General features: G+C 39.2%; 1 protein-coding gene and 2 non-coding genes across 3 annotated transcripts; 2 read left to right on the top strand and 1 right to left on the bottom strand.

The window, feature by feature from the left end:
- Window positions 1-2444: 2444 nt before the first annotated feature.
- Window positions 2445-3147, bottom strand: LOC147787281 (uncharacterized). Its single transcript, XM_087119491.1, has 2 exons — window positions 2978-3147; window positions 2445-2838 (listed from the first exon to the last, which is right to left on the bottom strand). The coding sequence occupies exons 1-2, from the start codon at window positions 3145-3147 to the stop codon at window positions 2445-2447; spliced, it is 564 nt and encodes a 187-aa protein (XP_086975617.1).
- Window positions 3148-5618: 2471 nt separating this feature from the next.
- TRNAN-GUU (transfer RNA asparagine (anticodon GUU)) lies at window positions 5619-5692 on the top strand. The gene has a single exon. It is a non-coding gene; the product is annotated as a tRNA-Asn (tRNA).
- A 17958-nt stretch (window positions 5693-23650) lies between these two features.
- TRNAI-UAU (transfer RNA isoleucine (anticodon UAU)) lies at window positions 23651-23724 on the top strand. Its single transcript has one exon. It is a non-coding gene; the product is annotated as a tRNA-Ile (tRNA).
- The last annotated feature ends 1509 nt before the right edge of the window (window positions 23725-25233 follow it).

A 25233-nucleotide genomic window follows, 5' to 3' on the forward strand; every position in this document is an offset into this window, starting at 1 on the left:
GAGGTGTACGACTCTCTATCCTAGAAAAAGTCTACAGAATCTAAAACCTGACTGCTTGGATACCAATCTGTCATGACCCGATTTTTCGAGGCTTCGAAAAGTCGAGTCGTGACTAAAAAGATGAAATCGAAAACAAACAAAAAGGAATAAATAGTAAAGTAAAAGGTAAAAATGTCATTTAATTAAAACAAAATAGAGAAAAGTTTTGTTTCAAATGAATAAAAAAAGAAATTACGAATACAAAATTAAAACCAAATATTTCCAACGGGAAATACAATTATTAAGAAAAAAATACAAAAGACTCTAAAGACCGACAAGGGACTGACGCTCCGGAACGACCCCCCTCTGTGACCGCACAGCTCTCCAATGCTCCTCCACCTCGACCGACACCTGACAAAAAGGAAGGTAGAAAGGAAAGAGTATAAAAATTATACTCAGTAAGCCACCTACTTGTAGGCTCTCTTCGCATCTTAATTTACAGATTCCCACGGTTTCCTAACTCGATTCTAGGACATCTGGTTCTAGTCTTGGTCCCTTGGGGCTTGCCCCTTGGGTTTCATCGGTTCGTCATCCTTTCATTAAAGGCCTAGAGGTTCTTTATGCCAAGCTATTATGGTCGGTATCTCTCTATGAGGTGCTACCTCTACATGACTATCTGGGACTACATGGTACCTAGCCTAGGGGTGTGCTGAGTACCCCTACGCCCATTTAGTCCCCCTATGGGGGGCGCGACCCAACCCATTCCCATGCAGCTAATCGGCTGTACAACGTGAGGACATATTTTCCATGCGAAATGGCTACGAGCAGTAAGGACTGATCAGAGACCCCTTGGTCCTCCCACGAAGCTATAGATACCGTTCACACGCTAGCAATCTATGAACACTCCGGAGTACCTTCTTGCCGTGGTAAACCGCTAAAGTTCTAGGGGAAAATTAAGTCTGACTAGAGCGGCATATCGCTCCTAACAGAAATTCCCTAATCTTATCATAGAAATGGGCCCTAGCAATTAACAGAGTGTGCATGCAATCTTCTTCTAACATCATAGTATGTAATTCATACAAACTAGGCATACGGCTCAACGGGGCGATGACCTCCATCAAGCACCCAGAGCACGAAGTTCGCGCTCAATGGGGTGAATTCGTCCATCAAGAACCCGAAACCCGGCATATACAATTCTAACATAAATTAACACAGACATACATACAGCGGAAGCTTAAAGCATACAGCAACACTCATGTAATTTACCCAATATAAATACAACAGTTAATCTGACTAATAGTTTACATGGAGAGCTAATCTGAAGCAAGACTACTAGCATGCATGCAATCTGAGCGAATCCTACAAGTATTTCTTCCTAAATACCGGGTGGTGACTTACCTGGTTGACGCGTGCCCTTTTTGCTAGCGTTTCTTTGCCCGTGAGGTGTCCACAAATATTGATTTCTTTAAATTAGGTCCCTATTCACGTAAAAACAGTATTAGAACTGGAATCGGGACAAAAATCAGGCAAACAGAAAACAACCGGGCCAAATTGGCCGTTCCACGTGCGCTGGGAGTGCGTAGTCATGCGCGCAGGAAGGCGCCAGTCGCAGGCTACATGCGCACTCGCTTCCGCATAGTCGCGGTCGGCCGGCCCGGCCCGGCCCGGCCCGGTCGGCTCGGCTCGCGTCGCGGTTCGGCCTGGCTTGCAGGCAACACGTGTCGACACCTCGCTGGAGCTGCGTTGCTCCAACCGATGGTCGACGCGTGTCCGGCGCCTGTCGCCGCCTCCGCCGCTCGCCGGCCGTTTTTTTTTCTCTTTCTTCTTTCTTCTCTGTCCTCTGAAAATCGAAACCCAGTCTGGTTTTTCCGATTTTCATAACTTTCAATCCGTAGATCGGATCGATATGATTCCTTCGGCAAAGTTCTAGATCGTGTTACAGGCTACGTCCTAGTATTTTTTTTTTGTAATTTTTTCTTGACTATCGGATGATTTAAAAACGTCGGAAGTTCGCTCACTGTTCTCGGACGACTCATGGATCTCCGCCTTTGGGTTGAGGTCTCGGCCAAACTTCTTCACAGACCGTGCGTGAGTTGTTCCTAGGTTAAGATTTCAGCATTTAAGGATCGATTCACGTAGGGGAAAACTCAGATCTGAGCAATGTCGTTCAGAAACCTTACCTTGCGAAATGTTCTTAGGTTTTGATGGAGCGTCGACCTTGCTAGCCTCTCAATCCTTGTACGAGTCTCGTCTGGAGATGGATTTCGGCGGTGGTCCGTTAATCTTCGCGGCTGACACCTCTCTGATTTCTCTCTAACTTCTTCTTTCTTTTGCAGGGAATCTGACGGGGTTCTCCTTGGACCCCTATTAGGGCTGGAGGGGCAAAATGACCTTTTTGCCCCTCAGTTGACTTAGCCCCCCGCCTTCTATTTTTTTTTTTTTTGGCATTACAAATTCTCCCCTCCTTAGGAACTTTCGTCCCCGAAAGTAGCTATCTCTTGGAAGAGTTCGGGATAAGCTTTCCTCACGTCCTCTTCTCGTTCCCAGGTTGCCTCTTCCTCACGGCGGTTATCCCATGAGACCTTTACCAAGGGAATATCTTTGTTACACAACCGCCTAGTGTCTCGAGCCAAAATTCTGCTAGGCTTCCCCTCGTAAGACAGATCTTCTTGAAGAGGAAGCCTCCCATGCTCGATTACATAAGTAGGGTCGGGAGTATACTTTCGCAGCATGGATACGTGGAACACACTGTGCACAGTGGCAAGGTTCGGTGGTAGGGAAATTCTGTAAGCCACAGCCCCAACTCTATCTAGAATCTCGAAGGGGCCTATGTACCTTGGGCTCAATTTCCCTTTCTTTCTGAAACTCAACACCCCCCTAATAGGGGCCACCTTCTGGAACACGTGGTCACCCACCTCAAATTCGAGGTCCCTTCTACGCACATCTGCATAGCTTTTCTGTCGACTCTGTGCGGTGAGTTGCGGTGAGTATCCTCTACTTGATTTTCTGCACTGCTGCGTTGGTGACCTGGACCAACTCTGGTCCCAGTAGTTGCTGCGTGCCTACCTCTTCCCAAAACACTGGTGTTCGACACCTACGCCCATACAGTGCCTCAAAGGGGGCCATCTGAATGGTTGCTTGATAACTATTGTTGTAGGCAAACTCCATTAAAGGCAGATGTTCGTCCCCGAAAGTTGGCGTCTCTTGGAAGAGTTTGGGATAGGCCCCTCTCCCGTCTTCTTTACGTTCTCGAGTTGCCTCTTCATTAAGGTGGTTACTCCCACGAGACTTTTACTAAGGTGGTCGCTCTTTCATACCAGCACTTCGCGTCTTGGTCTGACCCGATAGGGTCTGGTACCCGTATAGGCGTACCATCTCTTTGACATAAACCAATTTTTTTTTTTTTTTTTTTTTTTTGGCGTTACAAAAACAAAATTTGTTTTCATTTTTAGACTTTCAAGAATTATTGAATTTACAGGAAGATCCAAAACCAAAAAATAGACCTCCTTTGATTGGTTTGCATTTTTAGACTTTCAAGAAATTATTGAATTTTCAAGAAAGATGCAAAACTTAGAAATAGACCGCAATGATTGACTCGAGGATTGGTAACTTGTCCCATTTAATTTGATTTGGAACAAGTGAATATCCTCCATGATCACTTCTTGGTCCATGCATAAATGTTTTAGAAATAGACCGCAATGATTGACTCGAGGATTAGTAACTTGTCCAATTTAATTTGATTTGGAACAAGTAAATATCCTCCCTAATCACTTCTTGGTCCATGCATAAATGATTTACTGGATAATAACACAAATATCGGTGCTCTTGATCACTTGAGAGGCTGTGAAAGAAAATACGAACATCTTGAATATGTCACCTTTGAGCTTGGTGAGAAATTTGAAGATGCTTATAACGTATTCTTGATATTGGATGATCGGCGTAAAGGCTTCACTGATTCAGTTCAGGTTTGGAGGTTTAATACTCCCCTTGGACTCTGTATTAGGAATACTAAGATCGATGCTCTGATATTAGAAATACCAAGATCAATGCTCTGATACCATGTTAAAAATGAGAAATAGAAATAGAAATAGAATTGGGAAGGTGTATAAACTCACAAATGAGGAAAATATAAAATAATTAAATACTGAGAATAAATTAAAATAATATTAATATAAATACCCTAAAAGCATGAAAATGATATTAATATAAATATCCAACTAGCATGTCTTACTTAACGTAACAAAAGGATGAGACTAGAGACTTGTGTCAGAAGAGATGATAAGATGGAAATTAGAGGGACCTCATGCATGTTGTATGTTCATAAGTATAGGGATACTTCCCCAGATACGATGAGTGCGGACGCACAAAGTATGATGATAAGGGTGTTCATGGGGAGAATGACGCTAAGGGGTTCCGCTGACCTCCGGACGTCTCTACAGATTAGCTTGACCAGAGAGGGTCTAGGGGTTGTGCGAGCCCCCTGAGGATTCACACTCCGCACGTGTGGGTCATGTGTAGGAAAGTACTACACATCCATAGTAGTCTGAGATTGGAGGTCAGCCCTAAAGGGAGTGATAGGTCCTAAGAGCATGATTGCATATGTTTGCATTTGCATGACCTCTATAGTGGGGCCACTTCCTTTGTATTCTTCGAAATACTTAGGCCATGTGCCATATCATTTTTTAGGTAAAGGCAGGACGCATATATACAGAGGACGACGACATCGCAAGCAGAGACTTTAACACATCCATAGGGTAGACTCGTATTTTATTTCCTAGTCTTAGGTTAGAATTTGTTGTTTTGCATTTCATCGTTTTAAATTATTTTGTATTTGTTTTTATTTCCTCTAAATTTCACAATTTCGTATTTAAACACTAAGACCATAGCAGTGTTTTCCAGAGATAGAAGATGTTTTAAATATTGTTGACATGTATGCTATAGATGATTTTTCTTTTAAAAGTTATATTTCCACATAGATAATAAGCATGAGACGTTAGTAGCAACTTAGAAATTTAGGATCGTTACAATTAAAGATATCCACAGGGTAGGGTGGGAAAGCTTTCATCATTTATGTTCCCACCCCCTCTTTTTTCATCTTCATCCCTGCAAAAATTTTATCCTAATACTTTTCAACCAACCTCATTTCAAAGGTACTTTTAATGAATAATTTTTAATTTTTATTATAATTTCTATTAAAAAATGTAAAGAAAAAAATATTTTTTAGGAAAATATAATATAAATTCTATCCCCATCATTTACATAATGATCTCAAATTCTAAAAAAAAACGTTAGAAGCTAGAAATATATGTATATAATACAATATAATATAAATGCAATAGGTTAGTTACGTACCTTAGCGATCAACAATGGGCTCTTTTAGCTCTAATGGTGTGCATTCGAACCCAAAGGCACATGGTTTTCCTTCCAATTATGTCGTAGTGTCCTGTGGCGTAATCGGAAGGGTGGTAGGTCACAGGTTAAATGGAGGAAGTTCGGGTCGGTCGGTTGCTGATCTTGGATCAGGTCACCAGCAGATCCGCGCTCGCAAACCGTATGCTGACATGTGTTGCGTAGTGCCTCACCTGTTAGCTGACTTGCGTCTTCATCAATACTCAACTATCAAGTTAAGTGATTGTATGGCTGGAATAGCTCAGTTGGTTAGAGCGTGTGGCTGTTAACCACAAGGTCGGAGGTTCAAGCCCTCCTTCTAGCGGTGTGATTTTTTGTGAGATAGGTCGTTTCGAGTGCCCATTTCGGGCAACTATACGAAGTGGTCGTTTACGTAAGTGTAAAAAGTTAGGGAGTTGTACGAAGAACAACACTTGAAAAGTTAGGGAGTTGACATTGAGTGCTACATTTTTCGAGCAAATCAATAGTTGTACTTTCATATTTTATTATCATAATTAGCCATTATGCAAATTTGTAACCCTCCGAAAATAATTGGGCTTGATTCTTTTTCAATGTACTATGAATTTAAACTTGATTTTATCTTTTGTAATTTAAACAATAGTTTTTTAACATCTTTGTTGAAATTCATATTGCATGATTGAAGAAGAATAACCAATGGAGTATGAGGAACAAGCTTGTGGAGTCGATTTAGGCGAACAATGAGAAGAAGAAATTGAGCATGAGGTTCATCGAAGTTGAGTGGATTTTCAATATTCTCCTTGAATTCTAACAAAACTTCACGATTGTTGTCTCATTAGATCCGCATTGCAGAGATCTTAAGGCTTCATGAAGGTCGCTTGGATAATCTATCATGACCTAATTTTCAAGACTTCGAAAGTTAGATTACGACAAAAGGATGAAAACCATTGTCCCCTCTCAAGGCAGGCATGCACATAGTAATGACACTTTGAGTTAAGTATTTAAGTCGTCCATCGTCCTCTCTCAATGCAGGTTGGTTCTACACACAATAGTGACTCTACAAATTGATATCATTCACACTTCTAACAGTTTCATAAGTTTTCCTAAATTTTCTGGAGTGTCGTGGAGGCTTACAAGGTTTAAGGGCGCCTAGGAAGTTTAGATACAATTTGTGTTTACAAGTCCTAAGGTACTCAATCTACTAAAAACGTTTTGACCTAAGTCTACATGAAAAGTGTTCTAGCTCTAATCCCCTAACTTACACTAGTTCGTGCATGCTTTTCTATGGAAATATTCTATCGATCACCTAGAACACAGAAAAACATAATGTAAAGTTTCATGCAAGTCTATAAGAGAGATACATAATCTTCCTACAAATATTAACTTAAAACTAACACGTAATTTACGTGCAAACAACTTGCTCAACAAGGAGATAACATTCATAAATCTCTTGGAGCACAAACCCAAAGTTTCCTTTCCTGCTTTCTAGTAGAGAGAAAAGCATTAAATAGACATGCATCATCAATTCTTATCTTAGAGGGAATTTTTTTTTTTTTTTTTGTAGGTCCTAATTCAAGTAAACCTAGGGTTAGTATCGAGAAACCGGAATGAAAATATGACAAACTGAGATCAAATGTGGCAAACACGGAGGTGTTCACGCACGCAGGAGGTCGCCCATGCATGAGTATAGATGTGACACTAGAGAAGGAGTTGCGCTGCGCTCTTAACACGTTGTTCATTTTTACTAACACGGAAGAGACTGGGTTGAATCGTTATAGTGAATCTAGCGTAGGGGACGGGTCATGTGCGGGTTGGATGAAGTGGTCAGGTCAAGTCAGATCTTCTCAACATGCACAACACCCCTAGGAAACAGACACGTTGCACCACTCAAAATCCAACATGTATCCAACCCTCAGTCAAATGCGCTTACTACCCCTCCGCCTGACACGTGTCCTCCGGTGGTTTGTCCTCCTCATTTTTATGCATATTGTTTTTCAAGATTCATAAGGTTCTTTTTTAATTTCTTTGGATTTTTGTATATTTTCCTACCTAATCTAAATCAACATGATTTATTCATGAAAGTCATAGAGTATTCTTTCTTACAAAGTTGTAGAGCATTGATTAGTTTTTTTTAGAATTTATTTCTAATCAACACGGGAAGAAATAATTTTGATCAAAATTGGAAGAAAGCCATATTATTGCAGTTTCTTGTGGTTCTCTGGAATTCTGACTTTTGGTTCGAATCAATTTTAACTTTCTTCATGAAGCTTGTATGAAATTTCTCCAAGAACGACATATAAAAAATTCACAAGCTTATTAAAAAAAAATCATCTCAAATTTAAAGGAAAACTAAAATAAAAAACTCGAAATCCTTACCATTCAATCATTCTCGATTCTTGGTAAATTTAGACTATCCAAATATTCAGATTGAGTCTTCTCATTGTTATGAGTAACTTTAAGGGTCTATGGTCATAATCCAACTCCTAGATTGAAACATTCAAATGAGGCATGGAGGACAAAAGGACTATTTTACCCCTTGAGTTTACTTGAATCGAATTTCCTAATTTTTTTCTATTATTATTTGTATTTTCTAAACAATTTTCTCTTGAAATTTGGTCTCTAGCACTCTCAATAAAATTTAAATTTGAACTTTAAAGAAAAATCAGATAATTAATTTCTCATTATACAATCATTTCGAATCACACCGTAGGTGAGTGGTTGGTTTTATGAGGAAGAAGATGTTTCGAGTGAATCGACCCAAACTAATTCACTTGTACTTTACCTCACCGGTCCAGTTGGATTAGACTAAATAGGTCGAGTTGATTGACATTTGTCCAAGTGAACTAGATTTTTTTTTTCTCAATTTAAAGTTTTGGAAACAATTTTTTTGCTTGTTATTGATAACTCGACTCAATTTGTGACCCAATTAAAGACTTTTAGAAAAGTTGGAGCATGAACCACACTCGAGAAGTCAATAAACAAATAAGTAGTCAAATGGAAGTTTATTCAAACTTGCAGGTTAAACTTCTCTCATTCCTTCCGATTTTAAGCCAATCAATCATTGCAAAGATGTCCAATAGTCAAAAGGCAAGTTAAATTACTTGTCAAGGGGAGACGTGGTCTCTGTTGTGATTTATGCCCTAAAGCTTCGCAATTAATTATTTAGTTTTTAACCATAATTTTTATTATTTTATTTGTAATTTAATTTTTATCCATAGTATGAAAGTTCAAGGTTATTAATGCAGTCTTAAACAGTCTGTGGTTGACATACAAGAGAATCGTGTTCAAGTAATAACCTAAAGAGTTTATAGTATAGTAACACTATTGATACGGCCGGATAAAATTAAAGAATAATAGCATAGAAAAGTAAGTTTTGGAAGGAAAAATTACAAAGTGGGATTTTTATTTAGACAAAGTAAACTAACATTTCCTCCCTTAAATTGAATGTTTGCATCTGCTTATATCAGATTGAGAACATACCCCTAATAAAGCTCTTAGCTTCAAGGAGACATTCAGCTTTGAAGGTTTGGTCATCACATCAACTACTTGATCTTGTGGGCTGCAATATACTTACTCAACAATCCCGCCTTTTGATAATTCTCTCATAAAATGAGAGCGGCTTTGACCTTGTAAAACTAGATTATTTGACAATTTAATTGCAGAACTAATATCACATTGAATGACAGTTGTTTGACCTTGATTTAGACCAAGTTTGTCCGGCACTCTTCTCAGCCATATTTCCTAGCATGCACATGAAGCAACAACAATGAATTCAACTTCAGCAGTAGACAAGCTTACAACTGGTTGTTTTTTTATTGCCAAGAAACATCTGTTGAACTTATCAAAAAAGATAACCTGAAGTGGTTTTTTGATATTCTAAGTCTCCTGTGTAATCACTATCTGTGTAAGTGTAATACCAGAAGAAAGAGAAATAGAAATAGAAAAAGAAAAGGAAAAAAAAAAAAAAAAAAGGAAAAGTCAAGAGAGGGGCAAATAGGTAAGTTTGCCCCTCCAACCACTAAGGGGTCCAAATGAAACCCTATGAAGAGTCCTGCAAGAGAGAAATAGTGAGAGAATGGGGTTAGAGAGAACCTAGAGTGAAGAGCAAGAATGAACCGCCGGAAGACTCACCAAAAACTACTGTCGGAGTCTATTCCGGTCAAGATCATGATGCAAGGAGCCTTTCTTGGAAGGGAAAAGAGAATGTGGGTGACCGGAGTCCCATTTTCCATCAAAAAATTGGAAAAATCTGCAAGGTAAGATCTTGAACGTTTTCTCAAATCTACGATTTTTCTTTGTGAATCAAGATCTGAAATCTTGATATATTCATCTAGGAACAACTCTCTACAGGATCTTTGAAGAAGTTTGGCTGAAACCTTGATCCGAAGGTAGAAACCCGAGAATCATCCAGGAACGGAGAGAGAAGAAATTCCGATAGCCATGTCCCGAAGGCGAGCGGCGAAACGCGATTGGGCAGGCAGTGGACACGTGCTGAGCGTCGGTCGGAGCTACGCAGCTCCAGTGAGACGGCAACACGTGTCGCCTTCAAACCCCAACCAGCTGCAGCCCACAGGAGCGAACCCACCTGCTGACTCACCAACCCGAATTGGGGCGCCTGGACTATGACTATGCAGAGAGCACGCGGGTGTGGTACTCGTGAGTAGACCTTCTCCCGGCGCGCGAGGACGTATGGCGGCGTGTGGGAGCACATGAGGGTTAGTTCCAGCCCGTCCGACTTCTTTCTGCCTGATTTTCATCCCGATTTTGATTCTAATCATATTTTTATCTGACTTAGGACCTAATTGAGAAAAATCAGTATTCTTGGACACGCTATTTGTGCAGGAGTGCTAGGGCACGCGTCAACAAGTAAGTCACCACCCGGTATTTAGGAAGAAATACTTGTAGGATTCGCTTGGATTGCATGCATGCTAGTACCTTTGCCTTAGAATTAGCTCTCCATGAATGAGATTAGTCGGATTGATTGTTATTAGTGTATTGGGTGAATTGTCTGAGTGTTGTTTGTATGCTTTAAGCTTTCGTCGTACGTATGCATGCATTTAATTTATGTTGGAATTGTGTATTCCGCGTTTCAGGTGCTTGATGGATGAGTTCGCCTCCATTGAGCGCGAACTTCGTGTTCTGGGTGCTTGATGGAGGCCATCGCCCCATTGAGGTGGCGTGCCTAATTTGCATGACTTATATATTATGATGTTAGAAGACAGTTGCGTGCACACTCTGTTATTTGCTAGGGCCCATTTCTATGATAAGCCTAAGGAATTGCTGTTAGGAGCGATAAGTCGCTCTAGCCAGACTTAACCTTCCCCTAAGAACTTAGCGGATTACCACGGCAACAAGGTACCTCAGGAGTGTTTATAGATTGCTAGTGTGAGAACGGTATCTATAGCTTCGTGGGAGGACCAAGGGTTCCTGACCAGTCCTTACTACTCTTAGCCATTTCGCATGGGAAATGTGTCCCCACGTTGTACAACCCATTAGCTGCATGGGAACGGGTTGGGTCGCGCCCCCCATAGGGGGACATATGGGCTTAGGGGTATTCAGCACACCCCTAGGCTAGATACCATGTAGTCCCAGATATCCATGTAGAGGTAGCACCTCATAGAGAGATACCGAGCATATCAACTTGTCGTAAGGAACCTCTAGGTGTCTAATGAAAGGACGATGAACCGGTGAAACCCAAGGGGCAAGCTCCAAGGGACTAAAATTAGAACCAGATGTACTAGAACCGAATTAAGAGACCGTGGGAACCTATTAAGTTAGAATGCGAAGAGAGCCTACAAGTAGGTGGCTTACTGAGTATGATTTTTATACTCATTCCTTTCTACCCTTTTTTCAGGTGCCGGTCGAGGTGGAGGAGCGTTTGAGAGTGTGCGGTCATAGAGGAGGTCGTTCCGGAGCGTCAGTCCCTTTTCGGTCTTTTGGAGTCTTTTGCAAATTTCTTTTATATTTGTATTGTATTTCCTTTTTGTAAATTTAAATCATCTTTTGAAATATTTGAAAATTACACCCAGCTTTCTTCTATTTTAATTTTATTGGATTTTCATCTTTTTATTTTACTATTCTTTCTATTTTGTTCTCTTTTTGTTTATTTTCGATTTTGTCTTTTGGGTCATGGTCTGAGCTTCGAAGCCTCGAGAATCGAGTCGTGACAGTAAGAGATAAGATCACTATTTCCTCCCTTGTAGAAAATTCCAAAATCAAGAGTGCCTTTTAAATATCTTAGCACTCTTTTTGTTGCTTGTAGATGAAGCTAAGTAGGATTTTCCATTTATTGCTTGTATGTCCTCCTACAAACATCACATCTGGTCGAGTGGCTGTGAGATACATAAGACTCCCAACAATTTGTTCAAAATGAGTCGAGTCTACTTTAACACCTCCTTCATCATTCATTAGTTTGTAGCCTAGAACAATTGGATTGTGAGCCCGATTGCTTTTCTCCATTCAAACCTTTGCAGTACCTCCCATGCATATTTCTTTTGATTAATAAACATTCAAGACCCAAAAAATACCTCATTTTGCCAAGATCAGTCATATCAAATTCATGCTTCATGGACTTATTAAATTTAGAAACCAGAACATTATCATTTCCAGTAAAAATGAGATCATCAACATACAAACTTTACTAATTAGGTTAAGAAAATTAGGGGTGCTACAGTTGGTATCAGAGCTCTAGGTTATAGGTTTTGTAGACTGGCGTACGATGTAGGCCTAACGTACTTTCATGATCCTCCAGCAACCGTCAGGTATGCCTTTTTAAGAATTAAAAATTCTTAATTAAATGATGCATGCAGTAGTGAATCTGTATTTTGTAATGAATGATATGATGTACATGTGTTATATGCTTGCATGATTTATGATATGTCATGTACTATCGGATGATTATGTTAATGTATAGTTGTATGCATGAGTGACTTGCATAACTACGAACGTTTATTGAATCTATTAGATAACTATGTGACTTAGTAGTTACGTGCACTGTTTAGATGTCAACTAGAACTCGAGGAGGAGGTCTTAGGGGATGACCCCCGCTTAGGGGTTGAGGAAGAGAAAAGGGACGTAATTGGGGGTGGGAGGATTTTGTAGAGTAGCCTCTTCTGCCACCAACGACACCTCAAGCCGCACATACCCTACAACTGCCCTAGTAGATGATTGCAAACTGTAATACAAAATTTGAATGTCAACCAACAAGAAAATGCTTCTACATCAACCATGGAGGCTAGATACCTGCGGGATTCCAAGAGGGGTGACCCTCGAACTTTTAAGGGGGCGTCTGACATTCCAACGGTGGCACAGATGTGGTTGAGGTCCATTGAGTCAGTATTTGAGTCGACCAACTACCCTGAGGCCCACAGGGTGGAGTGTGCTACGTCTATGGAAGGACCTGATAGTTCGCGTGAACCCCCTTCATCACCAGTGGGATAGAAGCGACGCCGCGACCAGACTGACCGAAATGAATTGTCTTTTTCACATACACAGAAACGATCCGATAGACAGCACCGTGATTTTAGGTGTGAGTAGCAAAGCTGTGAGAACAGGTCAGAAAATAGGCCCAAGTGTAAGGTGTGCGGTAAGAATCATTGGGGTTAGTGTTTGGCTTGATCTGGAGCCTGTATTCGATGTGGAAAGGAAGGGCATTTGTCTAAGGACTGTCTTGGAGGCCGTACACTGATACCAGAATTCAGCAAAGGCCATTACGCATCGCGAATAACCCCACTCAGAACCGTCTTCCAACAAGAACTTATGCCTCTACCAGCAAGGATACTGGAAACCCTGATGTAGCGGTGACAAGTACACTATTTGTTCTTGGGCACCTTGCTTTGACATTTTTGACTCAGGATCTACACATTCTTTTATTTCTATGGTTTTTATTAGTCAAGCAAAGTTTGTATTAGAACCTTTATTGCATGGATTCTCAGTAGGCACCCCAGCAGGGGTGAATATGATTGCTGCTTATAGAGTAAAAGATAGTCATGTATTAATATCAGGAGTTAAATAGTGGTAGACTAAATAGTATTTGATATGACTTGTATGATGTAATTTTGGGAATGAATTGATTAGCAAAACATTATGCTAGTATAAACTGTTACAAGAAAGAAGTGGTGTTTACACCACTGTCCGAGACCAAATTCAAATTCAAGGTCACGAGTCTTGGTACTGTGCCAAAGGTGATATCAATGATGAAAGCAAATAAGTTAGCCCAGGACGGAGCGTGGGCAATACTAGCCAGCGTTGTGGATACCAAGAAAGAGAAGGTTTCCCTAGAAACATTGTCAGTTGTGAATGAGTTCCTAAATGTATTCCTAGAGGACTTGCCAAGAATTCCTCCGACATGAGATGTTGATTTTGCAATAGAGCTGGAATCAGGTACCAGTCCAATATCTAAGACCCCGTATCGTATGGCACCAGCTGAGCTGAAAGAACTCAAGACGCAACTACAAAAGTTGTTAGATAAGGGATTTATTAGACCCAACATTTCTCCTTGGTGTGTGCCTGTGCTATTTGGCAAGAAAAAGGACGGGTCTATGCGCTTGTGCATTGCTTATAAGGAGTTGAATAAGAGAATAGTGAAGAACAAGTATCCCCTTCCGTGCATTGAGGACTTATTTGATCAGCTCAGGGAGGCAACAGTGTTTTCAAAAATTAACCTTCGGTCCAGTTACCACCAGATCAAGATTAAAAATGAGGATATATCGAAGACAGCTTTCAGAACAAGGTATGACATTATGAGTTTGTGGTTATGTCATTTGGACTTACTAATGCCCCTGCAGTGTTAATGGAACTGATGAATCGCGTGATCAAGTAATGTTTGGATACTTTTGTCATAGTGTTCATAGACGATATCTTGGTGTACTCAAAGACAGATCAAGAACATCAGTTACATCTAAGAAAGGCTCTGACAATACTGAGAGTCAATTCTTGAAGTGTGAATTTTGTGTTACGTGAAGTCGCTTTTCTAGGGTACGTGATATCTGAGAAAGGTGTGCCAGTAGATCCTGCCAAGGTGGAAGCAGTCACTAAATGGAATTGTCCAACCACTGTTACTGAGGTACGAAGCTTGCTAGGCTTAGCAGGTTATTACCAACACTTCATAAAGGATTTTTCCAAAATAGCTGCACATTTTACGCAATTAACTCGAAAGACTGCTTTTATGGTTCGAAGAGTACGAAACAAGTTTCAAGATCTAAAGGATAGGCTGGTGACTACGCCAGTACTTTCGATGCCCGACGGCACAAGGAACTATGTCATTTACAGTGATGCTTCCAAGAAAGGCTTGGGTTGTGTGTTGATGCAACATGAGAAGGTTATTGCCTACGCACCCAGCCAGTTGAAGGACTATACAAAGAAATACCCAACGCATGATCTGGAACTAGCAGCGGTGGTTTTCTCATTAAAGATATGGCAACACTACCTTTATGGAGAAGACTCTAATTTACACTGACCACAAAAGTTTGAAGTATTTCTTTTCTCAGAAGGAGCTGAATATAAGACAACGGAGGTGGTTGGAGTTGGTCAAAGATTATGGCATTGACATTCAATATCACTCCAGGAAGGGCAATGTGGTTATAGACGCCCTAAGTAGAAAGACAGCTCATTCATCAGCATTATTTACAAGAAAACCCAGGGTATAGGCAGTTTTTGAGCAAGCTGGAATAACGGTGGCAGTGGAAGGTATTAAAGCACAACTAGCTTGACTGACTATACAACCCACCCTCCATTAGAGAATTGTTGATGCTCAGATAAGAGACTCTTAGTTGGAAAAGATACTTAATAAGATGGATGGAGGCAAAACCAGCTGACGAATACACCAAGGCATCTGATGGAGGACTACTGTATCAAGGTCGGTTGTGTGTACCAATGGTAGAATAATAGAGGAATAGAATATTAAAGGAGGCGCATAATTCTCCATTCATCATGCATCCTGGAGGTACCAAGATGTATCAAGATATAAAGCCACACTTTTGGTGGCATGGAATGAAGACGGATATCGTAGAGTTTGTAAGTAGATGTTTGGTTTGCCATCAGGTCAAGACACCAAGACAGAGACCAACATGATTATTGTAGCCTCTCAGTGTACCATGGAAAATGGGAGAATATTCCCATGGATTTCATGGTAGGATTACCAAGAACATTAAAGGGCTACATGGTCAGGCCACCTACATAGTAGACAATTGTGCACTGTTGTACATGAATGAAATTGTCAGATTGCATGGAACAGTATCAATTGTATCAAATCGTGACCCACGTTTTACTTCAGCTTTTGGCGAGGACTCTAGAAATCGTTGGGCACTCGCTTGGATATCAGTACAACGTTTCATTGACAAACAGACAGACAAACAGAACGTTTAAATCAAAGTTTAGAGGATATGTTACGTGCCTGTCTGCTTGAATTCGTTGGTAGTTGAGATTTGAAGCTGCATCTCATGGAATTTTCCTATAATAATTGTTTTCAGGCGACAATTGGCATGGCGCCATACGAGGCATTATGTGGAAAACGATGCAGAACACCATTATGTTGGGATGAGGTAGGGGAACGTGAGTTGGTGGGTCCAAATTGGTCCAAGTTACGAATGAGGCGATGCAAAAGATCAAAGAAAGGATGTGCACTACTCAGAGTAGACAGAAAAGCTATGCGAACTCAAGACGGAGGAATCTAGAGTTTGAAGTGGGTGACATGGTATTCTTGAAAGTGGCCCTGATGAAAGAAGTCCTAAGGTTTAGACGCAAAGGAAAGCTGAGTCCTCGATTTATAGAAACTTTTGAAATTTTGGAGAGGATCGGACCCGTTGCGTATATGTTAGCCCTACCACCATCGCTCTCAACTGTACACAAATATTTCATGTATCTGTACTTCGTAAGTATATGGCCAATCCAACACATGTGATAGATTATGAGGCTCTAGAAGTAGTAGAAGACTTAAGCTATGAGGAAAAACCATTGGGAATTTTGGCTTGCAAGGTAAAAGACATTGCATTTGTCAAGGTATGGTGGAGAAACCAACCAATGGAGGAGGCTACATGGGAACGAGAAGTTGTTGTCTGCGCATCGTCGATTAGGGTTTTAGGGTGTTGCGGGTTTGGAAGACGAGCACCGAATCGAGTCGGATACCCGCGGACACAACTCCTGCTTCCAGCCCTCAGGTCGTATGAAGACACGAGCTGTAGTTGCTTTCGACCCAAACAGGATCTGCATTCATTTTGGCTCAACATAGACGCATGCCTGTAGCGCGTTTTCTCGGCTTCGCACGTATATACATGGCTCGACTCCTCCATCAGACTTCCTCGGCTTGACGGTAGCTTGGCTTGTCAGTTCGGTATACCCACAATATACCGATTTCTAGGCTTACGGCCCTTCCAAAGACGTTTCTGCTCTTGTTTTTGCATTCTAAGGTTAGTATGACTCTTAATAGTCAACTTAAATTATGTTAGGTGTTTACCTTGATAACTAACATGAGGTTTAGCTAGGATATGTTATGAATGGTTTCTAAATATGTTATGTGGTTCTTATAGGACGTAATTAACCGTTGGAATTAGCTTGTTGTGAGTGACTTTGGCCAAGGCCATCGAGGTAAGTGACTTTACTATTGGAATTAGTTTATTATGTGTTGTATGATGATGCGTGCTCTGTGGCCCCTGCATGCACCATATTATATGTGATATGACTATGTGACACATGAATTATATTGACCGGTAATGTTATGAAAATTTATGATTGATATGTTAGTACTATATGCCATGAAAGTGATGATTGTTGACTGTATGCACGTAGTATAACTGAATTATGTCATGACATGCTTATGGAATTGGAACGTATTTTCATATTAAGTAATATGCCATGTAAGGTAAGTTATGAGACCTCATGCATGTTTGTATGTCATTTGCATTGGGATACTTCCTCTTTATGTCATGAAAGAACGAAAGTCGATATTTATGTTCGCCATGATATCATGCGGGACTTTTCTGTGCGTGTACATGGGTCTCGTGTGGAGAAATATCACACATCCAACCCTACCCAGAATTGAAAAGCACCCAAGGCAAGTTTACAAAAGTTAGGTCCCACTCATATGTTGCATGTGTTTGCATCTCTAACCCGAATAGTGGGGTGACTTATTGAGTATTTCATAAAATACTCAAGCCACGTGCTACCTTCATTTTTCAGGTAAAGGCAAGGTGCCGATGTATGGCTGACGATGGAGCTGAGGTTACCATGGAAGACTAAAGAGAGGGTATAGTTACCCATTTATGTTTTTATTTGGGTTTTTAAGTTAGATCATTGAACGTTCATTTTATTTAAATTTCCTAATTCAGTTATTGAATGTTTTCGTTTCGGAGTTATCTTTAGTTCGGATTTTGAACCTTTATGTAAGATTGATGTTGTTTCCAAGACTATTTATGTTGAATTTTCCGTTTAAAGATTTATGCATGTACGGATCTAATTAGGTTAAGAAAATTAGGGGCGTTACAAAGTACCTTTTCTTACTGTTGGAGATGGGTTTTATTGGTCCACATATATCAACATGTATTGGTTGAAGCACTTGTGAAGCTCTCCACGTGCTTTCTTTGGGAAAAGATCCTCTTTGTTGTTTTCTTGTTAAGCAGTCCTTGCAAAGCCTTGAAGGAGAATTAAGTTCAGGTAATCCATTCACCTTCTTTCTTTTTCAGTGGTTTCAAACCATCAAAGGTCAAGTGCTGGTCGCTTGTGGATGTATATAATAAAATGATGTAAAATTCACAAGAATAAGTGCAAGTATACACTATCACAAGTAGAAAGTAATAAGTAAATTATCGATTCCACAGGGAACCTATCCTTTTGGTTAATTTTATCATTGAAAATTAAGTGAGTTTTTAGGTAACATTCAAATGGGTGTTGGTGATTTTAACTACTTAAACAAAACTAAAACAGAGTGCCACTGCTATTGAAAAATAGAAAATGATGAGAAAGTCAACTATAAGAAGGAAGGTTCGGCTAAGAGAGGTTAAATAGATAAGTTGTTGAGTTTTGTGGTACATTTTAGTTCCTTTTAATAGATTTCCAAGCCCACTTCCGAGGGTCATGAATGGTGATTATTTCCATAATCGTTGTGATTTCTAACAAGGCTCTAGGAGAAGTATTATTCTTAACCCTTCTGTTACCCTTCAAGTCTCATTGCTATGGAACTAGAATATTAAAGAGGATTTCATTGCTCCCTCTCTTCTCCCGAATAAGAGAACAACTATGTATGTAAAGTAGCTAATTAAACACACATGTAAATCATTAACAACAACTCTTTAATAAACTAAAATCATACCATCAACATACTTAAACTATATAAAACTCTCTCGCCTCCCCTATAAAGTTTAGCTCTCCATACAAACTGAATTAAACAGAGGAACCCACATCTTAATCATATAAAATTGATAGAATAAGAAAAGAGAATAAGAAAATAGAGACTTATCCAGCTTTGTTGCCGTTCTTCAATGGAAGTTCCCTTCTCTTGAGCTCTCACGTCCACCTCATTGTCCTAATCTATCCTTCTTGGTCTTCTCTTCATTCTGTTGTCAACCGTTGCTGGATTAGGGTTTTTCTTCTTCTTCTCTAGTTTCACAGCAGCAGAGGTACTATTGTCTAATCCGATTTTTTTCTCCCAAAGTGTGCCACCCTCCTCTTGGTCTTCTTTTTCCTTTTATATTGAGCATGGGTTCCCCTTTAGGTTGAAAATGAATAAGTTGTCCACGTAGGATGTTCCTCATTGGGTAGTCAATGACCCACTTGGATGGCGGATGTGAATTTAAAATTTCCATGTCATCCCCCGTTTGTTTCCAAATTTGCTACTCCCTCATGATTCGGCATAAATGTCTGAAATTTTACCACATAACTCAATTAAAAGTACAATTAAGATCAATTTATGTCAAATCATATTTTTTTCATGTTGGACCGCAATAAACGATTTCATGCTCACTAAGTAGAATCAATGAGGTAATAAATGAGAAAATGGTGAATAAAAGTGCAATATTAACTACAAAAAGACTAGATATGACTCTACTTTTAGAGAGTTATTAGGTGCCTATATCTACAATGCCAAAGCTGCACTTTGTCCTCCGTGATTGAGTTGAAGCACATTGATGGTAGAGGTTGAAATGTTGCTTGAAGCATGAACATTCGATTCTCAGACATCTTTGTATTTATGATTAAAACCTTCTCATGATGGAACGCCTTGCACCTTCCATATTGAAATGTAACAGCAACTCCCCGTTTTTGCAATTGTCCAATGCTCAACAAGTTGTTTGTCAATTCTATAACATAGAACACTTCTGTAATAATATGCGTTGTTCCATTCACTTGCAGCCTTATGTTGCCCTTTCCTAGTACAACCAAGCTTGTGTTGTTGCTGAGTTTTACTGAATCTTTGAATTTTTCATTTAAATCTTAAAAATATTGCTTTACTCCACCCATATTATACCAACAATCTTATTAACCATCTTCCTCCTTTTTCGCACCCGTGCAAGCCATCAGTAAAATCTCTTTTTTTTGTCTTTTCACTTCATTCTTACTTGCACATTGTCATTGAAAATGCCAAAATTTGGGACAATTGTAGCATTCTACTATGGCTTTCTCGAAGTTTTACCTACCTCTTCCACATCCCCTTCCTCTGAAACTTCCACGACCTCGACCCCTTCCTCCTGACTGATCTCCATTTGTCACTTTCAAGGCATGTTCCTCATTGATGTGAGAACGCATGCGTTGTTCATGAACAAGTAGGCTGCTTTGCAATTCATCAATGGTTAAAGTATCTATATCTTTAGATTCCTCAATGGAACAAACCACATAATCAAGTTTGAAAGTCATAGATCTCAAAATCTTTTCCCAAACAGCCACGTCTCCCTTTCTTTCACCATTTTCTTTCGTTTTATTTGTTATTGCAAGTGTTCGAGCAAAATATTCATTTAAAAATTCTCCTGTCTTCATTTGAAGAATTTCAAATTCCACTCTGAGTGTTTGCAGTTGTGCAAGCTTGACCCTAGTTGTTCCTTGATATTTCTTTCTTCATAGAGTCCCATATGTCCTTCGTTGTATCCTTGTTTAGAATCGTTTCTATAATTGAACGATCTAATGCTTGGAAAAGATAATACTTGGCCTTCAAATCTTTCAGCTTCTGATCATCAATGCTCTTCTGTTGTGCATATGTAGATCCTCCTGCTACTGCAGAAATTTCATTTTCTACTAAATCCCAATACTCCTTTGATCGCGAAAAGTTTTCCATGAGCATTGCCAAGTGATCATAATGCCCCTTAAACTTTGGATGACTGGCTGCACAAAAGAGCTTTCGGTAGACATCTTGAAGATTGCTACTTCAAATTTTAATCAAATCCCTTACTATGGCTCTAATACCAAATGATGAAATTAAAGAAATAATAGCAGAGAAAAGTAAGTTTTGGAAGGAAAAATGCTCTATTATTGAATGGGAAAATACAAGGCTTTTAAATAGTCATATATAACAAAACAAAAGAAATGATAAATAAGGAGTCTACTCTAACTGACTTCTAAAAGTAAAAGTCCTATTATAAAGTACAGAGTTCTACACAAACTGAGACTTTATTTTGACTAAGTAAACTAACACGACCCACTTTATAATCATTACAAATGATTTGATCCAAATCGTTCATGTAGAGACATGTAAGTGGGGGTATTCTATACAATGAGTTTGATAAGGATCACGGTGTTCCAAATGTTTCAACTGGACCTATTACACTATTAAGGCCAAGATGATTCAACAAGCATTCATTCTTCATCTACAAAATTGGATAGGCTTGATTCAACCATTATTTCATGTGTTACAAACACAAACTAATTTGATTGAGGAAGGACCATTTGAAGCTTCAGAAGTGAATATTTGCATGGTTGAAGAAAGGGATGAAGTTGCTTGCACTTGATTGATAAGTTGTTAGAAAACTTTATTTATTACTTTTAATTTCATAATTATTGTATGGGCAAAAGGGTGGAAGTCATTGGTCAAATTGACTTTTTTTTTTTTTTGGAGATTTAAGGGATCGGGATTAAATTTTGGTCGCTAACTTCTTTAGTGGACATTTGAAAAATTGAAAATTTCTTTTGTGGGTAACTATAAATACGCACAAATTGTTACATAAAAAACAGATTGTGAATGAATGAATTTGAGATCTCAGATTGAGACTTTCACCTTTCGAAATTCGAGCATCATCTTTGTCATTTCTAAGTTTACTGCAATTCTTGTAGTAGATTGCATCTGAGCTCTAGATCTTTGATCTTAAGAAGTAATCTAATTCTAGCATTATATCTTGGTTTATCCGAATTGTGTACAAGGAGGTGTTAATTTTATTGATTCAACCGTTTTTGCTCCCACAAAAACATGAATTGTTGGGATTAGGGTTGCCTTATCAATTTGATATCATAGCCTAGGTTGCATCTTAGTGGCCTACTCTAGAATTCATTTTATTTTTCGTTTATGCTATTGTTTTTCTTTTCTTCAAATCTGTCCATTTATTCTGTTGCTGCGAGTTCAACCCTTCTTTGTAATCTTCTCACTTTATTCTCATTTTATTACTGTAGATCATATTTAGATCTTAAAAAAAAAAAAAAAAAAAAAAATCCAATCATATTGTTCTTATTATTGTGGTTATAAATCCTTGTCATTAGACAATTTGCATGTTTATTTGAATATCAAATAAACTCCAATTGACATTTTTTTCTAAATCATCTAAATTTGGAACCATTGTGTTGATATTGTTCTTTCACCCTTTTAGCGGGACATAGTGGTAGGGGAAGGAGGAGATGTCGGTTGAGGGAGAGGAAGAGGTAGAACAAGGGGTAGAGAAATTTTAGCACAAAAAAGAAGTGAGAGAGAGTTTCAATATAACAGAGGAGAAGAAGGAGTCAAGGGAGTAAAGCTTCCAACTTTCTATGGGAGATCTGATCTAGAAGAGTATTTGCAATATGAGAGCAAAATTGAGTATGTTTTTTATTGCAACAATTTCAGTGAAGAAATAAAGTTGAAGCTTTCTATAACTGAATTTTGTGATTACGTAATTATGTTGGACATCTTTGATATCAGAGTGGTGGAGAAATTATGAAGAACCAATTGAAATGTGGGAGGAATTGAAGTTATTAATGAGAAAAATGTACATTCCTAAGCATTATTCTCGAGTACTCAAGGAAAAACTGTATACAATGCAATATGGATCCAAGAGTGTTGAAGAATATTACAAAGAAATGGAGGTCTTTATGAAGAGAGCATGCATTGATGAAGACAACGATGATATAATGGCCAGATTCCTTGGTGGGTTAAACACACAACTTGCTCATCAAGTGGATAGGCAAGCGTACTTTGATATGCAAGAATTGTTACACCTTGCTGTCAAAATCGAAGGGCAACAAGCTTGGGAGAAGAACTCCAAGAGGTATGTTATTCCTAAGTCTACAACTTTCAACACTTGGAAAAAGGATGCAAATATTGAAAAGATAGATTTTAAGGTTAAAGGAAAGTATGAGCTTGACAAAAAGAACAAAGTTGAGACCTCAAAGGGTAAAGAGAAAGTTGAGGAATACAAGGAGGTTCGAGAAAGAAATAGAGACATCAAATCTTGGAAATGTCAAGAAATTGGTCATATTAGTGGTGATGATCCTAACAAGAGAGTCATGACCATCAAGAATGGACAAGCTGTCACAGATACTGAGGAAAGTGACTAGGATGAGCTAGTTGAAGAAGAAAACCAAGAGAATGATGAAGAATTGGAAGATGGGAGTCATTTGACACTTGTTGAGAAGACTTCTTAAAACTCAAGTTACGGAGAATAATGTTGATGATCAAAGAGACAACCTATTTCACACAAGGTGTTTAGTCAAGGGGACTCCTTGTAGTCTTGTTATTGATAGTGAAAGTTGCACCAATGTATTAAGTACCATGTTGATCAAAAGGTTGCAAATTCCAACTCAACACCATCCTAAACCTTACAAGCTTCAATGTCTCAATGATAGTGGAACAATAAAGGTAGTTTCTCAAGTTTAATATCTTTTACTTTGGGGAAACATAAAGATAAAGTTCTTTGTGATGTGCTACCCATACTTGCTGGAGGCATATTGCTAGGCCGACATTCGCAATTTGATAGGAAGGCCATGCATGATGGTTATTTGAATAGGTATTCTTTTATAAAAGATGGTAGAAAAACCCTTTTGAGTTCTACAATGTATTTGCTTATCAATTAAAGTTGGAGAAAAAAAAAGAGTTCGAGGAATATTATTTTCATTCAAACATTTATTTAAGAAAAGCATCCAAGGTTCTGTAGCTTAGTTGGTTAGAGCATTGGTCTTATGAGCCGAAGGTCGCGGGTTCGAGCCCCGCCAGAATTGAAAAAATTATGGGATGAAGCTCATTAAGATCAGGAAAAGGACTACCTTAAGGAGTTTTAATTAAGCATTTTTCGAAGTTTACATTACAAATGGTATTCATGTAAGAGTTATATTTCTGCATTATAGATGAGCATGCCACGTTAGTGGCGACTTACGTGGAACTTTAGGGTCGTTACAATCTTATTGAATATTTTTAATACTCACCCAGTGTTAAAAATAGTTTCAGGTAATTGCATTGTTGTAGAACGATTGTGACGAGTAGGGTGATGGAGGTTGGCTAGCCCATCCCTCAAGACCATAGAGTCACCTAAGCTTGAGGGATATGATCCCCGTGTCCTGGTTAGCTAATAGGTTATCCGACGTGGACCTATACTCCCCTCTCAGGAAGAGGTTTACAACATAGTGGCCCTGTTCAGGAGACCACGGGCCATTCCACAAAGCTGAAGCTCACATTATCATAGTTGGCATGTGCTTAGTTCGCCACCAGATTCGAATGGGTAGTGGCGGATCTGTAGACACCGTTACACTGTTATCAGACTGGAGAAGTACTTTGGTTGTCCTTGGTTATCGTGGAGGTCTGCTACGTTCTTAAGGACTTCTAGGAAGTTTAAATCTCACCTCTCATTTCCAGGGTGCTCAAGATTAGCTCCACAAGGCAAATCCAAGTCTCTAGGTGCACTCAAATCTCATCCTTTGATCTTGGGGTGCAGGGTGTACTGTAAACGTTTTGACCTAAGTCAACGAGTAAACCGCACTAGTTGTAGCAACCTAATCTTAATTGAGTTATTTCATGCTTCCTTTTCTAGGGAGATATACCTATCAATTACCTAAGCACATAATCCATAATTTAAACTTCATCTTGGTCATACCTGGGAGCTGAGGAGGTTCTTTGGGTTCCTAAGGCGGCTAGATGACTTAACGCGGACTTTTGACTTTAGGCTTTTTTATTTTTAGTTTTCGAGTCTTTCTTAGTTTAGGAGAATCAGGGTCTAGACCCTCTGACCGTCACTCACGATCTTTAGGTGCTCAGTCTACTAGAGGTGTCCTAACCTAAGTCATTGTCTAGCCAACCTAACTTTAACACCCTGCTTCTTTGCATATAAACACACTCCACTGGGAGAACAAATAGTCAAACACCTGAAGCTAACACATATTATATCGTGCACACATACAAGCAAAACAAGCTCGTCGGAGAGATAACATTCATTAATTACCTAAAACACAGACAACGTTAACCCATCCTCTTTTCTGACATAACATTAAACATATAAAACATCACTCATCACAAATCTTATCATAGGAAAATTTTTATAATTTTTTTCATCATGCATACCACCACACTCATCCATATTTCTCAACTCATATTCTAGTCATGCATATTTTCTTTCTAGCATTGCATAATACATAAAATAGCATGGTTCTCACAAATCTCAACCTAGGGGCATAACGATAATTTTCTAACATACATAAGTATACACTCACCCAAAAACAACCTTTAGTCTTTAACAT

This window comes from Cucurbita pepo, chromosome 18 (assembly GCF_057944985.1).
Source record: "Cucurbita pepo subsp. pepo isolate OVF chromosome 18, ASM5794498v1, whole genome shotgun sequence".
Lineage (NCBI taxonomy): Eukaryota > Viridiplantae > Streptophyta > Magnoliopsida > Cucurbitales > Cucurbitaceae > Cucurbita > Cucurbita pepo.